Below are 18,234 nucleotides of genomic sequence, written 5' to 3' on the forward strand. Positions count from 1 at the left end.
ATAAATTATTTATATTTTATTATAATTATCTTTATTATAAAAATAAATTATATAAAAAATTGTTAATAACTAATAAACCATTATACGGGATATTTTATTTGCTAATTAATATATACCGTATTATAACGTATTCTGTTGTATTACAGTAATTAACTAAATACTCTCCACACTATATCACCCACAATAAATTTAATTAAGTTAACGTTGGGTAAAAGTTCTAAACAAAAGAGTAACAATCAATACCCCGTATAATCATTATCATTTCAAAGAAATTTAGTTCCCGTATAAAGATGACAGACTGGAACAGATTTCGAGGGCAGACGTCGCAATCTCGTCCCGGTCTCTCCGGCACGCGCAACGTGACGCCGCCACCACTCTTATGGAGCACCGTACCGCCTCGCGCTGTCGTACCGGGGGCCCAATCGGCGCTTCCGGGTCGCCTCAACTTCGCAGGTAAAACGCAACGTGTGTACATTCCATACGCTTTGTTGTACTCTGGCTTGATGAACTAGGCGCTATGCAGCGTCCTCCGCCTCTTGTGCCGGTCAGCAGTGCCACATGGCCGCTTACACCGACCGCTATGGCCATTGACCGCATCACATCTCTTGCTAGCCTCAGAGGCATGAGTCAACAGCGTCAACCCTACTCGGCTGCGATGCTGCATTCGCTTCGAAGTCAGATGTCGCTTGAACCTCCGCGTAAGATCCGGAATGTGATGGGAAAACCGGAAGTGAGGGGGTTGAGGCCGGTTGCGGCACTTGTCGGGACTGCGAGGCCGGCTAGTATTTTGGGTAGTGCGCCGACGCTTCCTGGGAGGAACATGTCTGGAGATGTGGGACTGGGAAGTCAAGCGGTGTACGGAAGAGGAGGAAATCGGAGGGAGAGTTATGAGAGTCAGAGAGGCGGGTATGTTGGTTGGAGAAGGCAGTATGACAGTCGAATGTGGATGAACAGAGAGCCAGATGCCATGAGGAAGATGAGAGATGGAGGATCGAGTGGAGGATCAAACAGCAACCGGTTGAATAAAGCACAGACGACACCATTGCTTACAGTTTGTAGTGATATGAGACGACAGATTGGGGTTGTGAGAGAGAGACTTGATAGTGACGTGACAAGGAAATCTAGCGACAGAACACAGAGAGGTGGTCATGCTGCAGGGGGCACGTGTGAAATTGATATGACAAAACACACGTCAACCTCATTTGAAGACGACATCATATATCTTGGTCAACAGACATTGGCCACGCCCACGGTTTATAGACATTCGTCAAGTTTGTGTGTGAAATCAGGTGGACAAGATCGCGATCCTCGATTATGCAGAATGACAGTGAGAGAGGATTACAGACATGAGAGAAGGCAGCAGGATGTTGGACAAGCAGTCAGACGTGTGGAAGTTTTGTCAGATCAAAGACACGAACAAACTAAAGACAAGCCTCAATCTCTGATTGAATGTGACAAAGAGACGTCCGTGTTGACATCAACGAGAAATCGTGATGAATTGGATTTGTTGGGGAACAAGGAGGAGCAAACCAGAGAGGAAGATGTTGTTCTTATCACAGAGTTAGAGAAGAAAAACAAAGAAACTGTTGTCACTCCAGCCAGCACGTCTACACATGATAAGACAGAAGAGAGTGAATACTCAATGGGAGAGTTTTTATCATCGACTTGTAATCAGGAAATCGCACGTGTTGAAGAGAATAAGAGACAACACATAGATGACAGCAGAGCAGAAACAGTAATACAAGAAGCTAACAGGAGAACAAGTGATGATGTGATTGAAGGTACGGATATTGATAGAGAGCAGAAAGCGATAGCATCAGGTGACGACGAGTACGAAGATTGTGAGGACTTGGAGTTGAAGAAGCAACTCTTACAGCAAGAATTACAGAAGCTTGATGAACAAGAAGCTGCCGCAGACAGCCAACAATCAGACACTTGGCATAGACAAAAGTCGAGAAAATCGTCAGCGAGAAGGATAAGTGATTATCAGCGCTCACGTTCAGTACCAACACGACGAACTCTCAGCAACAGAAGACGCAAGAAACCTCGTTCTAAATCAAGGACATCCGTAACATCAACATCAAATGAGACTTTTGCAGATCAACAGTACATGAGAGAGCGACTTGAAAGGGACGTTGCTGCATTCCTTGAGACAGGGACGTTGTGTATGGACAACACAACAGTAACAAGAGACACGGATATGAGCACACAAGGCGGCAACGGAGGAGATGACGAAGAAGAAAGGCTTCGTCAACAACTGTTAAAGTCAATGCAAGAAAGCAATGGAGAGGACGAAGAAGAGCGTTTGCGACAGCAACTCTTGAAGTCTGTACAAACAGTGAGTCAAAAAACAGTAAACCAAACGAGTGGATCAACCCACAATGTGCCAAACAAATCAACACAAACTCCTTCATCTGATCTAAAGCAGACTTTAAAGCAGCCGGCAGAGACACAATCTGCAGTGACAACAAAGACGACAACAACAGCTTTAGTGTCTAAACCGGAAGTGAAGTCTGTAACTGAACCTCGGACAACAGTTTCCAAGCTACAAGCATCACCAATAGTCAAGTCACAAAGTAAACAAGGTAGTTCAAAACCACGGTTTTTACATGGACAAACAAAGAGACAGACAACACAGAAAATAAATCGAAAGAATACGACTCTGAAGGCGAGCATGGTCCCAAAGAAAGGTGACTTTATCATTGAAGTGAGCGCGAACGACGACTCAGACTCAGACGTCCACGTGGAAGAAGTCGAGCATTTGCAACAGAAAGAAGCCGAAAAGTTGGCCATGATGAAATTCGTGGGGATGAGCCTCGAAGAGAAGCTCAAAGAGTTGAGAAAGGTGTCAGACCGGAGCATCACTCCAGTAGCAAAGTCGGCTAGAAAGTCAGCCACAACGACCACGCCTGACAGCATTGCTCACTTGCCGAAGGACAAACTGGAGGAATACAAGAAACTGAGGATTGAAATTCTTCACCGAGAAAGGAAGAGGAAGCAGCAAGATCAAACGAAATCGATCAGTAAGAAATCGAAAGTCGGTGCTAATAGAAATCAACAAGCATCGAGTAACGTGTCAAGCCTCAGACGACAGACTGGAGCTCAGAATTTTATGTTTAGAAAAGTGGGAGGAGGCAGGAGGGTGAGTGTGGGGAAAGGTGAGGTTGTGAAAGTGCAGAAAGGGGGGAGTAGGGTGAGTAGTCGGATGATGCGTGAGATGGAGGTGGCTGCATTGTGTACGAGATTAGTAGCTGAGAACACACTGCTGAGTGGATCAGTTGATAAAGTGGTGAAGTTGAGAGAAGAACTGAAAGTGAGTTTGGGGTGTGGAAAGTAGACAGAGCTGACAGACAGACGCACAGACAGACAGACACACAGACAAACAGACAGGTCAACGGTCAGACTGGACAGACAGATAGATGAAATGATTGCTATTGCGTTTGTATTTATAGGATGCTGTAAATCACATGAAGAAAGGTCTTGTCAATGTTAAGGCACTGCGAGTCTCTGTGGATAAGCCGTTGAAGGAAGAACAACGTGAGACAATTGCGAGAGTTGAAGTGAATGTTAGAAGGGGTGGACAAGTGATGACATCATTGAAAGATTGGGCAGTAGGACTGCAGGTATCAGATAGCTCAGAAACAGATGCTACAACAGAAAATCGATCGTTAGTCAAGCCAGCAATGTTGAGGAAGTTGAAGGTATACCATAATGGTGTCTAGTTGAAATGTATTGAGAGATGCATCCCTCCAATACAATAGTCTAGTGTATTGTAAGATGCATCCCTCCAATGCAATAGTCTAGTGTATTGTGAAATGCATCCCTCCAATACAATAGTCTAGTGTATTGTGAGATGCATCTCTCCAATACAATAGTCTAGTATATTGAGAGATAAACCTCTCCAATACAATAATCTTATGTACAGATCATCTCATCACAACTACATTATTTTATAGGAAACCATTAGTCCTCTAGACATCTCATCTGTTATTGACAAAGTCATCACTTCATTGGCAACTCACAATCCCTTGACTTTACCATCAGACAAACAACGTATCTCAACAAAATTAAAGAAATCCATCACACAACATTTGGTAATAGCACCAATCATCAGTACACACAACATCCTCACATTCATTGTGTTTATGATCTACTAGTTTACACAATCAAACCGACCAACAGATGGTGACGTGTCCATCTCAACAAGCAAACAGTTTGTCACATATGAAAGTCCTCTGACTGTGTTCAGATCATACAGGTGATGACAAACAACACAAACCCACAACTAGATTAATAGCTAGACTAACAGTTGCACAAATCTATCACTTAGATTCCATATGTGTTCTCCTGTTGTGTCACATTGTGTTTCCTTATTTACCTTTAGGCTCAGTCCGTATTTCTCTCAACAGCAACAAGTTGATTACTCGTCTGCCGTCTTCGCTAGACGATGGGACAGCCATCGGACATTGTGTCAGTTTGATTTGAATGGGAAGTGCAACGACGAGACGTGCAAATGGTGTTGATGTGTTGTGCGTATTGTAATGCAAATGTGTGACTGTTGTGTGTTGTTTAGGCTTCATTTACAGTCTACTGAACTGTCGGAGGAGGAAAGTCTCGTGCAGCTGCTTGACTTTGCTCCCAGCATGGCAGGAGTGACGAAGGAAGACAGCACTAAAGAGAGAAGATCAAAAATGGGTGAGATGGTGTGAAGGAGGTTTGTGGATTAGATAGTTTGTGGGTAGGGATGGATGGGTGGGTAGATGGACAGACGGAGGGACTCGTTGAGAGAGGATTGAGAGACAAAGAGATGGATAGACAAGCACATGGACAGACACAGACAGATGGATGGACAAACAAACAGACAGACAGACAGATGCACAAACAAACAGACAGACAGACTGATTTTAGACTAATGGACAGACAAGTATACAGGCAGACAATCTTTACAAAGAAGCTGAAATCTCACATCCTGATCCAACATTCTTTACACAACAGCTAAGTTTGTTCAAGCGTTCTGTGGCCACTACAATCAGAACCAATCGAGCGGCAAAGATCAACCAAAGGGACTTCATAAGACGATGTCTGTGAAAGTCAGCAAACATCTCAAACAACGTATCAATCTTATGGTTGATATCAACTTTATTACACGTATTGTTGAGTTTTTTTGTGCAGAGCATCCATTTCATGTTTGTCTTCAAAGTGCTGGACAAGATGGCAGCAAGGATGAGTCGTACAGCTCCATGGTGTCGCTGTTGGCTGTAAAGCCTGTACATCAAGTGATGGAAGTAGCCAACAAATTGCCACAAGAAACAAGGTGGTTATCTTATTGTTGAATTTGTGTGTGGGTGTCTGTCTGTTTGTCCATTTGGTGGTGTGTTTGTCTGTCCGTCTGTCTGTCTGTCTGCTTGTGTGTTTGTTTGTCTGGCCACCTTTCCTCATGTGTAGCTTACAAAACATATGATTTATACATTTCAGTCATGATGATCGGTATTTTGGCAACATCGACTCAGCAGCCGAGGAGATCAAACGTTTGTTACAAAACAATCCAAGTAACAGTGCTATGTGGATACAGTTGGCAGACATGAAGATGAAACAACACAAGAGGTCACACACACACACACACACACACACACACACACACACACACACACACACACACACACACACACACACACACACGTGTGCGTCTGTTAATTTGTGTGTCTATTTGTCTGTGTTTGTAGGTCTGTTTGTTTGTTTGATTTGTGTACTTGTTTGTTTGTCTGTTTATCAGTGCCTCACTTGTCTTTTCCTTCAGTGTTGACCAAGGTCTTCACATCTTGTCCAAAGCTCTTGAGAGCAATCGCTCATCAGAACCCATCTGGCTGCATTACCTTCACGTCTACAGTCAGAGAGATCAGACATCAGAGCTCTCACGCATCTCACAGAAAGCAACCAAGTTTTGCCCGACGTTTCCCGTTTACTGGTGCTGCCTGCAGAACACAGAAACATATGAAGGAAGAATGTCAGTCATCAGGGACGTCTATCACTTCCTGAAAGGGTTGGATGGTGTTGATGCCACACATTCACATCGGATCCTGGAGACAGTAATGTATGAAGCTCAAGTGAATGTATTAACTGGGAGAGTGGACGATGCGAAGAAGACGCTTGTTGATCGCTTGAAGGAGTTTGATCGGTCAATGATGGTTATTGCTGATTTTTGTGTTGGATGGCTTGCATACGTACACGTTGCAGCGTTTAGTGTATTGCCATCCGTCATGTTTGATTCCATCTCTGATAACCCATCCAAGATTGCAAACAAGGTTGAGTCATTGATATTAATAATTTGTTTAATTATTTGATTTATTTTTGTAATTGTCGTTATGATTTCTGTTGTAGGAGATGTTTGTGATTCCTTGGAGTCGGTCGAAAACCTGGAAGTTGTGCTATGCATCACTTGTCAAGGATTTATGTTGTTAGTGTGTTGTGTTTGTGTTTCCCTGAATTATTTTAGTTGTTTGAATTGTTTAGATGCTATTGAGGTTTGCAAGAATGGGAATATGGTAGGCGACGATTGGAAGGGCTGTGTTGGTCTCTATATGAATCTTATTGGACTGCACATTGCTGCTGACAAGTAAAGATGTGATTGGAATTGTTAGATTGGAGGGATGCATCTCACAATACACTAGACTACTGTATTGGAGGGACGCATCTCACATGACATTAGACTATTGTATTGGAGAGATGCATCTTATACTGTAGACTACGATGTTTGTCGTATAGGAATGATGCAGCAGTTGAGGTTGCTCAGCAGCTTCTCAATTCATTACCAAACATTGCAGATTCCTGGCTATGTGTTGCTAAAATGTGGTGTGACATGAATTCTCCTACCAAAGCAATGGAGACGTACAACAGTTCAATCGTTTCTTGTCCATTTTCTCCTGTCCTTTATCATGCTTTGGTGCAGTTGCAACTACAGCAGGTGTGGTGTGGTGTGGTGTGTGTGTGTGTGTGTGTGTGTGTGTGTGTGTGTGTGTGTGTGTGTGCATGCACGCATGTGGGCATCTTGTTAATGGAGACTTTGTACACAGGGTGAGAAGGAGAAAGCAGTTGAGTTGCTTACTACATGTATTTGCAGTTGCTTTGTGGACGTGCCATCACAATCACTGTCACCACAGTTGCTTTACAGGTTGTCTTGTGGTTGTATTTGTCTTTCTGTCAGTTGATTTGTTGGTCTTTTTTGTCTGTCTGTCTGTCTGTTTCTCAGTCGTTTTCTGTGGTTACTTGTGTGTATCTTGTTTATGTGATTTATCTGTCCATCTAGTTTTGTTAAAAACTGTTTACATGTAGATTTGCTCTCCACCTTCCTGTACCTTACAATATTGATTGGCCACAAATGAAAATCACGTTAACTGAAGAAGAAGCCGTTTACCTTGCTTTAAACTATTGGTATGTATGTGTGAAGCTCATCTAGCACTCATGCCTTCATTGAACTTCCATACTTCTATCTATTATCTAATACAGCTCATTGGTCGAACTGAACAATGAGAATGTAAGTGAAGCATTCAACTCTGTTATTGCCTCGTTGACTAGCAGATCAGCTCTGAAGACAATCTGGAAAGAGTTAAGCAAACAGTTACTCAAGCATTGCTTGTAGTGATCATCTTGTGTATAGATGCATCTGCTGGCATTGGAAGAAAGCACTAGATGAAGGCTCGGATGACATGAAGGTGAAGACATGCAGACATGCTTATGTATTGAAAGGATGCATCTCACAATACACTAGACTATTGTATTGGAGGGATGCATCTCACAATACATTACATGTGTGTATCTACAAAGCAAACATTATATTGTTTAGTCATTCTGTGATTCGGCCACAATGTGTCTCTCAACATTGCCCATCGAGTGTTCTTATCCTCACAGTTGTGTCGACTACTGGTTGGACTACAGTCTACACAATCAGGTCCATCACTCGCATCATTAGCAATGCGTTTAGAGAAGATCCGGTTGCAGGGTTGTTGTACAGGTTATTGAGATGCTGATGAGTTGTATGGAGCCAGCCGATCGGCTGCTGTATCTTGAACAACAGTGTAGCATTTCGTCAAACATCGAATTGATAGCGAGGTGTGTGAACCTTCGTTGTGGAGCATGGATGGATGTGTGTAACATAATCACACGACTGTGTGGTTTGTGTGTGTTGTGTGTGTCAGGTTGTGTGATGTTGAGCATGAGATTCATCCGACTTCGATGGCATCGTCTCAGTCGTGTCTTGCTGCGGCTTTACAGACTCACCCGACTTCATTGAGATTATGGACAATGTAGAGTGATACTTGGCTTGTTGTCGTTGTATCAAGTTCATGCAGCATCTGGAGTCAATGCTACATGTTGATATTGTTTTGTTGATGAATTTGTATGCTCACTTGTTTGACATTTGTTTGTCATTTGTTCGTCAGTATGTGTGTGTGTTTGTGTGTGTGTGTGTGTGTGTGTGTGTGTGTGTGTGTGTGTGTGTGTGTCTGTCTGTCTGTCTGTCTGTCTGTCTGTCTGTGTCTGTGTCTGTCTGTCTGTCTGTCTGTTTATCTGTCTGTCTGTCTGTTTATCTGTCTGTCTGTCTGTCTGTCAGCTTGTCTGTCTGTTCTCTTGTCTGTTTGTCTGTCTGTCTGTCTGTCTGTCAATTTCATTGAAACACAAACTCTACGTTACATTTCTAACACTAAATACAAGCAATCTACTGAGTTCAGCTTTAGTTTAATGCAAGCTACTTTGATAGTCTCTATTGTATATGTTCTCATCTACTTCTCCAGGGAAGACATGTGTCAGCTTGTGGAGGATGACTTTAGCGTTGCATCGTTGTAAGATTATTGAGAATTTTTTCCTCCAAAAATTTCCTCCTAAAGTCAGCTTCATTTATATAGCCTTCAATGTCTCTTGATCTTCTGGTTAGTGTGTTTAAATAGTTGGTAGCTTCTGATCCCCAAGTTCCAAAATGTTCAAATACCAGAGGAGTGAAATTGAGGCTTGATGTATTGCCAGCAAGTTGTTGTTTTTCGTATTTGATCATCTTCCTTTCCTCCCTTCTTGCTGCAGCAAAACCTTCCTCTAAAGCTGCCTGCTTTAAAGTGTTTTGGCTGAAAGGATGAGCCATGGTTACATCAAGGTCATAGCTACACCAAGAGTCATACACAACTATGTCTGGTCTATTCTCATTTCCAGAGTAACGATGTCGAGGTTCTTTCTCATGATGAATGTTTAATTCATGTAGACAAGTGCTCCATGCATTTACAATTTCATCGTGTTGCCACACAGGCCCACCTCCATGTTTGCATGTAAGATGATATTCATCTGCCAAGTTGCCACATTGACACTGGATGTTCCAGTTGACAAAAGGTGCAGGTATGTCCAACCTCAGACATGCTGCCAAACGAAATTTGTCGGGTTTCAGTGCAAGAATCTCTTCAGTAGGAATGGCTTCCAGCCATGAACCAGCTCCCTTTCCTCTTATTAATCTAAATTTAGCTGCAGCTCTATCTGATTGTGAAATCTGCAGTTTCCAGGCAGGAATTTGCATTTGCCTCGTGTAGTTGACTAGATAGTTTTTGTTGTAATTTCTTGGCTAGCTGTTTGACAAACTCGCTTAGACGTTGGCAATCATCACAACCAGTAGACTTGACAGCTTGATGAATATCGGCCGAGATCTTCGAGACATTATCTGTTGAAAGCAAGAGTGATCAAATGCTTTCTGTCTGTCTGTCTGTCTGTCTTTCTTTCACTATTGAACACAAGAAGCAAAATTTTACAAGAACACTATAGGTAAAACTGCTAAGCTAAATGTCCATCTACTGAGACATACAGATTGAATACTAAAATTCTAATGAATGATGTTCTGAATGTCTCTTTCATTGTCGTCCAATTATTCATTTCCCTCTGCAATTCTTCTAAGTTTTCTCAATATTACATTGGAATTGGACTTCTGAAGGCATATTGATAGTCTCTTTCTCCATTGTCCTCTAAATTGTGCTTCACTTGATCCACTTTCTACATCTCTCAATCTCTCGGCCAGCTGGTTCAAATAATTGTCTGCCTTTTCTCCCCAACAACCAAAATGTTCAAAAATCAATGGAATGAAGGTAGCTTTGCATGACCCTTGATGCTGTTGATTTGAATATTTATTTCTTTTTGCAGCTGCAAATCTGTCCTTTCTCGATGCTCTTACCACTGTGTCGCTACTAAATGGGTATGCCAGAGAAATCGAGTTCGACATTGGCACCTATTCCTGAATCATATACTATGATGTTTTATCTGTCTTCGCTGTCTATATATTGATTCTTAGGTTCTTTTTTTGTGATGCAGTTGCAAGTCCCTGAGACACTGACACCACTCTGCTACAAGATTATTGTGTTCCCACACAGGGCCTCCACCAAGCTTACAAGTAAGGAGATGGTAACCATCAGCATCCAGTTCCCTGCCACAGTTACAATGTGTTACACAAGAATTGAAAGGCATCGCTTGTCCTAGTCTCAGAAAAGCCGCTATCTGAAATTTATTCTTATTCATTGCGAACTTATCTGAAGTAGGGACTGATTCTAACCAAGCTCCCGCACCTTTTCCTTGTAGAGATCGTAACCTGGCAGCATCTCTAGCACCTTTTGCATCATCTAAGATCAAATCTGCCCTTAGTTTGTCGATTCCTTGACTAATTCGTTGTTGAAGCTTCACAGGATTTAAAGACAAATCACAAAGATTTGGAGCATTTCCCAAATTGTCATTCAAAGATGGAGACAAAGTCTGTCTATCTGTCTGTCTGTCTGTCTTAATACATATATTTCATACATTGAAACTAGTCTGCCTGTTTGTCTGTTTATCAAGACTGAGTATGTTAGATCTTATAGTTCATGATGTATATTTCAGAGTACTTTGTAATAAACGAGCATTGCTCTTTATGTTTGTGTGTTTACTTGTCTACCTTGTCCCACTCCCTACCAGCTAATATCTCTCACTTGTCTTATTAATTTTGTTTTCTTGTCTATATATATATATATATATATATATATATATATATATATATATATATAGTATGTATTGTACCCTTTCTTACTTATTACTTTTTATAATGATTTAGTATGTGTCCAGAGATGTAAAGAAACACCATGTCTCTGTCTCTGTTACGTCTTGCAAGATGTACATGTCCTATGGTTACTCTGTATATGAATGCATATACTTTTGATTGACAGACATATGATTGGCAAAGATATGGACAGACAGACAGAGAGGAGCAAATGAGTGTCTGTACGTTTGTGTCAGTTGGCCAGTCTGTCTGTCATTTGCTTTGCCAGTCTCTGTCTGTGTCTGATTGTTTGATTGTAATTATTTGCTTTATTTTTATTGCCAAGTTGTTTTACTGTAGTTTATCTTGTTTGATCCTCATCCTTGTTTGTCATCTCTCTTAACTAACTTTGTATTGTATGACTGTAGTATCTTAGGTGTCGTGTCTGTTTTTAGTGCCATTGCTATTGAATGTGCTAAAGGAAAAGTCAGAGAGGTAACATCTTCTGCCTCTCTTTCTCGTCTTCACAATGTGTTTACTCTTCATTAGGCTCGCTGGATGTACAAAGAAGCTTTGAAATCGATTCCTTTATCATCGACTCTCTGGACTCAGGCACTGATTACTTTTATTTCATTTCTAATTTGATGATCATCGGTTGCATGTCTTTGTTGAGATGATCATGGACTAACGTGATGGTTGTGTGTTGTTAGTATCTCAAATTTGAAGCAAGTCAAGTGGACACGGATAATGCAGACAAGCAGGAACTTTCACTTTTATCCAATCTAGTCGGCCGTGCCAAGGATGTAGGTGTTGTATTAGATGGAATAGCGACGGTGTCGACTACCTCGTGAAGATGTTAAGCATCTGTTTATCTTTTTGTGCTTTTTCTTTTTCTTTGGGGTTAGGGATGAGGGTCCCAGCTGTTTCTATTGTTTTCTATTTTATTACGTATCACCCTGTTGTTGATCTGCGATGGAGAGAGAGGAACACAAACGGACACTTGAATGAATGAACTGTCGTCATTAGAAGAAGAGACTGGGAGGAGGAGAGAGCTTCAATATGGAGATATAGACTGTAACTGATAGAAGGTGTACTTGCGTTAGAACATAAGTAATCTTAGTTTTGTAATGCTGTATAGTAGAGTGTGTAGTCTACAGAGACCATATAGTGTGTTGAAGATGAAGTAGCAAGCTCAAATATATAAATAATATAGAATATCACTCAACACAATCGTATTACGAGATGTAGGTTGTACTAGCTAGATCCATGCCTCGTACTTCAAGATACTGTCTATATAGGGTTCTGGTGTTGACACGTCACGTGCAATCTTTGTTGCGAAGTCCCGTATGTACTGAATGAATTCGAATCTTGTCTTCGCGCTTTTTTCAATAGAAATCTACACACTGCCCGTGTAGCGCTTGGTACAGAACACGTGTAGGATGAATTTGGTGCAAATGCAATCAGAATTCAGATAGAAACAAAAGCGTAAGTTCCGTCGGAAAGAAATATTTGATCGCTCGAAGATTTGTGAAGGACGACGACACATGCGATCTACACAGGACTGGTATGGGCGTGTGTTCGAATGAACTGGAATGTGTAGCGTTTGCGTCACGAGAAATTTGACGCGCGGGTCGATCCCTCGAGAGGGAGCCGGGTGCATTAATTTTTAATTTTTTACGCAAACCTTTTCCTTTGCGTGCCAAGTGTGCGTGCCGATTTCGGTTGCGAGCGAACAAAAGACGTGGCCGCGTATTGCGAACACACACGACCACGCACACACACACACACACACACACACACACACACACACACACACAGACACACACACACACACACACACACACACACACACACACACACACACACACACACACACACACACACACACACACACACACCACACCACACACACCACAAACACGCACATATACACAAATAAATACGCTCGTAGCTCTGAAGCGACGGTGTAAACACAGCTTCATTTACTAGTATATACTAGATAATAAAAAGTGTTATATTTAAATAAATTCAAAAAAAAAATAATAAAAACTTTAATTTGTGCGCTACAAAGATTTAGTTCTCCGAGGTCGAGGTCACGTGACGTTATCATTTTTACGCATAATTAGTCCAGAAAAATGAAGCGCGGGAGAGTGTGGGGACACGTGCGCTTGAGTAACTCGTGATTGCGGGTCACAAGACTCTGATAAGACGATCAACGCCCTAAAACGTCGTCGTCGAGTGGAGGGAAGAGAGAGAGAGGAAGGTGAGAATAAAGTTATAGTGAGTAGGAAGGGAGATTGAGATTGGGTAGAAAGAATTGTGTTGATGAGATGTGAGTGAAGGGTTGAGATGTGGTGTGTGTAGTGATTGTATTGAGAGCGCGTGTTGAGTGAAATGTCGTTTGTGAATGAAATTGGAAGGATTTATTGTTATTGATGTGTTACTGTTATGTTAGAATGAGTGAGAGAGACATCACAGCATTGAATGATAGTCTACTGAGCGCTGTGATGAGCAACTCACGTGATGAGGTTGAATGTCTATTGGATGTAGGAGCTGAAGTGGATGCGTGTGATGGATATGTATGTTATTGATTGAGTGACTCGTTTTATTGTTGTTCATAACAATTCACTCTAATGTAGGGAAGGACTGCACTGATGCTAGCTTGTATGAATGGCTCCAAGTCATTAGTTGAGCCTCTGTTGTCTAGAGGGGCAGATATGAACAGAACTGATAAATGGGTAAGTGTTGATAGTGAATGAATGAATGAAGAGAATGAGATTTAAATGATGTGATGAGATTTGTGATAGGACGGATATTACAGTAGAGACAAACAATAAAACACAATTATTGTCATTACAGGGTGAAACAGCTCTAATGTATGCAGCAATGTATGGTTATGATGAAATAGTGGATGCTCTATTAACAGCAGGAGCCAATGCTGAACAGAAGAATGAGGTGAGTGTTTCCATGTGTTGCAGTTGAACTGTTGTATGTGTTGATGTGAATTGTTGTATTTTATTTAATTTTTGTTAATATTTCTATCTGGAGCATTTAAATGAGGGCGGTATTTACTAGTAAATGAAGCTGTGTTTACACCGTTGCTTCAGAGCTACGAGCGTATATATTTGTGTATATGTGCATGTAGTTGTGTGTGTGTGTGTGTGTGTGTGTGTGTGTGTGTGTGTGTGTGTATTTATTGTAAATATTAATGCAAAGTTTATTAAATTTTTGTTTATCTATTGTCATTAATTAATCATTATCTTGTTGCTAGAATGTATAATTCTTTGAAAACACAGGGATGCGTCGATGTGATTAAAGATAATTAGTTAATCAATGTCCCACACTAAAGATACTTTGAATTCAGCACAAGTGACAGAAGTAACAGTGTGTGTGTGTGTGTGTGTGTGTGTGTGTGTGTGTGTGTGTGTGTGTGTGTGTGTGTGTGTGTGTGTTCGTCTGTGTGTGTCTGTGTCTGTCCGTGTGTGTGTTTTTATTGTAAATATCTATGTATATTTATTAAATTTTGTTTATTTATTGTCATTATCATTAATTAATCATTAGCTTAATTGTTGCTAGAATGTAAACAGTAGTTCTTTGAAAACACATGGGTTTATTAATGTAATTAAAGATAATTAACTAAATACCATCAATGTCCCACACTACTTCAAATTCACACAGCTACGCAACTCTTGCACGGAGCGGGCTTGTTATCTCCGTTATGTCTCAATTCTGCATGTATAGCGCTCTTGCATCACTGGAAGTTAATAAATTAATTAACTATTGAGATGGACATCATTATCATACTTTTATTGAATCGTCGCCATCTTTCGTTCTGCTAATTCGTTGTAGCTAGAGATCGATGTACGTTTCCTAGCTGCATAGAAAATACTGTGAAGCGACATGCATGTACATCTAGCGACCGGATCCAGAAGAAAGCAGCGTCAACGTTTTCTAAGAATCTTTCTTACAAGACGACGTCGATCGTTCATCGTCAGTCCTACTTGGAACATATTGCTCTCTTGAAGATCGCGAATGACATGCTGGTGGTGCGCATGCAAAGGTTCTTAGCTAGATGCATGGTCCCATGGGACCTTAGCTTGGCTTCTTGAAGAACGATGAATTCGTTTGTTTTGCGATTCTTTTGTAAAAAGTAACAAACGCATACAACTATTACCTAAACTTTACTCTGCGCTTCTCGGTTTGACAACAGTTTGACCGTAAAATGGAGGTTTACGACATCTCGGCTTTTCTGTCATAATGCGCGGGATTGTTACATCACCCATTGTTAAGCTACGAGCCTAAAGAAGGACACCACAATGAGTGGTGGACTACTTCGCGAGAAGCTCACTCTAAACGGGTTGAATTGACTTCCGGTCTGTCTGTCAGTATGTTTGTACCTATCTATGTTTGTTTGTACCTATGTTTGTTTGTAAGCGTGTGTCACGCTCGGGGAGTTTTCAGCCAATCAGCAATCGTTTTGGGACGCTAAACGTAGGTGACGTAATACTAGCTTGTCAGCTTGAATCACTCTCGGGAATTTGTTGAGCCAATCAGCAGACCTTTGGCACATCAACAATGGGTGACGTAACAATCCCGCGCATTATGACAGAAAAGCCGAGATGTCGTAAACCTCCCTTTTACGGTCAAACTGTCATCAAACTGAGAAGCGCAGAGTAAAGTTCAGGTAATAGTTGTATGCGTTTGTTACTTTTTACAAGAGAATCGCAAAACAAACGAATTCATCGTTCTTCAAGAAGCCAAGCTAAGGTCCCATGGGACCATGCATCTAGCTAAGCACCGTTGCATGCGCACCACCAACATGTCGTCCGCAAACTTCAAGAGAGCAATATATTCTAAGTAGGACTGATGATGAACGATCGACGTCGTCTTGCAAGGAAGATTTGTAGGAAACGTTGACGCTGCTTTCTTCTGGATCCGGTCGCTAGATGTACATGCCTGTCGCTTGACAGTATTTTCTATGCAGCGAGGAGACGTACATCGATCTCTATCTACAACGAAATAGCGGAACGAAAGATGTCAACGGATCAATAAAAGTATGATAATGATGTCCATCTTAATAGTTAATTAATTTATTAACTTCCAGTGATGCAAGAGCGCTATAAATGCAGAATTGAGGCATAATGTAAATAACAAGCCCGCTCCGTGCAAGAGATACGTAGCTCTGTGAATTCGAAGTTGTTTGGGACATTGATGGTATTTAGTTAATTATCTTTAATCACATTGGTAAACCCGTGTGTCTTCAAAGAATTGCCGTTTACATTCTAGCAACAATTAAGCTAATGATTAATTAATAATAATGACATTAAATAAACAAAATTTTATAAAATTTACATTGATATTTACAATAAATACACACACACACACACACACACACACACACACACACACACACACACACACACACACACATGGGCACACACACACACACACACACACACACTCGCACACACACACACACACACACACACACACACACACACACACACACACACGTACACACACACACACACACACACAAACGCTCGAAGCTCTGAAGCGACGGTGTAAACACGGCTTCATTTACTAGTTGGTCTCCCAAAAGACTGCTGATTGGCTCAACAAATTCCCGAGAGTGATTCACGCTGACAAGCTAGTATTACGTCACCTATGTTTCGCGTCCCAAAACGATTGCTGATTGGCTCGACAAACTCCCTGAGCGTGACACACGCTTACAAACAAACGTAGATAGATAGATAGATAGCGACATACGGACAGACAGACCGGAAGTCAATTCAGCCCGTTTAGAGTGAGCTTCTTGCGAAGCAGTCCACCACTTATTGTGGTGTCCTTCTTTTACGCTCGTAGCTTAATTATTTACTTTTGCCTTTTCTTTGGAAGTGTAAATGCTGTAGGATTGACACATTTGTTCAATCCAAATTGTAAAATAACTACCGTGTTCCATTCACATGAGCACTTGTAACCGGGCCAACACGGTCAGCATGGCTCAGCTCACTTTTGAAATGTTGACAACTTGTGTGAATGCAGTCCGAGTTGAGGCAAGCTGAGCCAAGCTGCTCTGGAATGGCCCACCATAAACTGCTGTGCCACCACAGTTTGGTTCTGCTTGGCTTGCATTCATCATGTGAACGGCAACCAACTGCCAAACTATAGTCTTGAGGAGCCAGACTTTTCATGCCGGATTATGTGAGTGTTTTTATGTACACGTAGTGGTTGTATGTAGCTAGTGTGCATACATGTAGCAAGAGATACACCCTGGTCCCACTAAGTGAGCTGCTCGTTTTGAACATCATGTGAACGGTGAGTTAGCTTAACTCTCTGGCACGGGTTCAACTGTTGGCTCAACTGGCGGCTCGGTTGTAAAGGAGCTCATGTGAAAAGGCTGTAAGTTGCAAGTTTGACAACTCTGTACTAGTAGGTATCTTGCTCAGTGGTCACCTCAATGTTATGCTTGTTGGTCACATATTTTGTGCTAGAAATTGTTGTCGACATTTTTAGATTTTGCTACTTTATCACTTAATCGGTCCAATTTAAAGTCAAAGTCCATCTTTAGCAGAAAGTTTGTGTATCATGCAAGTGCCCACGTACTTGACATCTCCATGTGTGCATGTTTTAGTAATTAATTAAGATTGACTTTTATTGAACCAAATCAATGATAGATGACATTGTAAAATATAATTAACCACAAAGACTTTCCTATTTGATTGACGGTTACTAGGCAACATTGACCAATTTCAAACATTACAAACACATAGAAACAAAATTATTGATTAGCATAACTTGATTTGTTTTGTAATGGTATTTGAGTAGATCTCGTTTATTGTAAGAAAAATGATGTGAAGTTGAAAGTGTGTCAAGTGTAGGAGAGAGAGTTGGAGATGATTTGATATTCGATTAGAAAGTGTTGATTGTGTGTATGCTGCAGCATGTAGACGAGTGTTTTACTAGCAGACATGGTGTTGTATTATGAGTAGTGATGGATAGTCTGTTGGCAGTTGTATTGTATTGATTGCTTGTTGGAGAGCACATTGCTAATATGCATTGTATGTGGTCAGGATGGTAGGACTGCATTTGATTTGGCTATGAGGAATGGTCACATGTCAACAGCTGGCCGGTTGGTGTTTGCAAGTAAAAGAGTTGAATATCTTACAGTTAAGGTGTGTGACAGTCAGTTGTGTTGAGAGAATGAA

General features: G+C 41.3%; 3 protein-coding genes across 3 annotated transcripts; 2 read left to right on the forward strand and 1 right to left on the reverse strand.

The window, feature by feature from the left end:
• Positions 1 to 173: 173 nt before the first annotated feature.
• Positions 174 to 12,241, forward strand: LOC134177557 (zinc finger C3H1 domain-containing protein-like). The gene is made up of 24 exons (XM_062644336.1): positions 174 to 453; positions 513 to 3,313; positions 3,453 to 3,701; positions 3,957 to 4,094; positions 4,158 to 4,258; positions 4,385 to 4,516; positions 4,574 to 4,695; positions 4,996 to 5,112; positions 5,173 to 5,314; positions 5,476 to 5,604; positions 5,798 to 6,302; positions 6,379 to 6,454; positions 6,511 to 6,613; positions 6,763 to 6,961; positions 7,071 to 7,168; positions 7,330 to 7,428; positions 7,504 to 7,602; positions 7,655 to 7,709; positions 7,841 to 7,945; positions 8,009 to 8,106; positions 8,193 to 8,300; positions 11,482 to 11,521; positions 11,576 to 11,638; positions 11,737 to 12,241. Exons 1-24 carry the CDS (start codon positions 291 to 293, stop codon positions 11,875 to 11,877), a joined length of 5,883 nt encoding a protein of 1,960 aa, XP_062500320.1. The 5' UTR covers positions 174 to 290; the 3' UTR covers positions 11,878 to 12,241.
• On the reverse strand, positions 8,588 to 10,361 carry LOC134176928 (uncharacterized). The gene has a single exon (XM_062643611.1). It carries the CDS (start codon positions 9,548 to 9,550, stop codon positions 8,819 to 8,821), a length of 732 nt encoding a protein of 243 aa, XP_062499595.1. The 5' UTR covers positions 9,551 to 10,361; the 3' UTR covers positions 8,588 to 8,818.
• A 918-nt stretch (positions 12,242 to 13,159) lies between the features above and the next one.
• LOC134177814 (ankyrin homolog) lies at positions 13,160 to 18,225 on the forward strand. The gene is made up of 5 exons (XM_062644596.1): positions 13,160 to 13,289; positions 13,482 to 13,605; positions 13,666 to 13,764; positions 13,886 to 13,981; positions 18,100 to 18,225. Exons 2-5 carry the CDS (start codon positions 13,483 to 13,485, stop codon positions 18,223 to 18,225), a joined length of 444 nt encoding a protein of 147 aa, XP_062500580.1. The 5' UTR covers positions 13,160 to 13,289; position 13,482.
• The last annotated feature ends 9 nt before the right edge of the window (positions 18,226 to 18,234 follow it).

The sequence above is a fragment of the Corticium candelabrum genome, chromosome 3 (assembly GCF_963422355.1).
Source record: "Corticium candelabrum chromosome 3, ooCorCand1.1, whole genome shotgun sequence".
Lineage (NCBI taxonomy): Eukaryota > Metazoa > Porifera > Homoscleromorpha > Homosclerophorida > Plakinidae > Corticium > Corticium candelabrum.

What these genes read in the sequence shown, in the direction of transcription:
- LOC134177557 (XM_062644336.1), top strand. Translation starts at nt 291, where the DNA reads ATGACAGACTGGAACAGATTTCGAGGGCAGACGTCGCAATCTCGTCCC. An exon ending in AATCCATCACACAACATTTG is followed by an intron (nt 4,095 to 4,157) that starts GTAATAGCACCA and finishes ATGATCTACTAG; the next exon opens with TTTACACAATCAAACCGACC. An exon ending in CATCGACTCTCTGGACTCAG is followed by an intron (nt 11,639 to 11,736) that starts GCACTGATTACT and finishes GTGTGTTGTTAG; the next exon opens with TATCTCAAATTTGAAGCAAG.
- LOC134177814 (XM_062644596.1), top strand. Translation starts at nt 13,483, where the DNA reads ATGAGTGAGAGAGACATCACAGCATTGAATGATAGTCTACTGAGCGCT. An exon ending in TGAACAGAACTGATAAATGG is followed by an intron (nt 13,765 to 13,885) that starts GTAAGTGTTGAT and finishes TTGTCATTACAG; the next exon opens with GGTGAAACAGCTCTAATGTA. An exon ending in ATGCTGAACAGAAGAATGAG is followed by an intron (nt 13,982 to 18,099) that starts GTGAGTGTTTCC and finishes GTATGTGGTCAG; the next exon opens with GATGGTAGGACTGCATTTGA.
- LOC134176928 (XM_062643611.1), bottom strand. Translation starts at nt 9,550, where the DNA reads ATGCAAATTCCTGCCTGGAAACTGCAGATTTCACAATCAGATAGAGCT.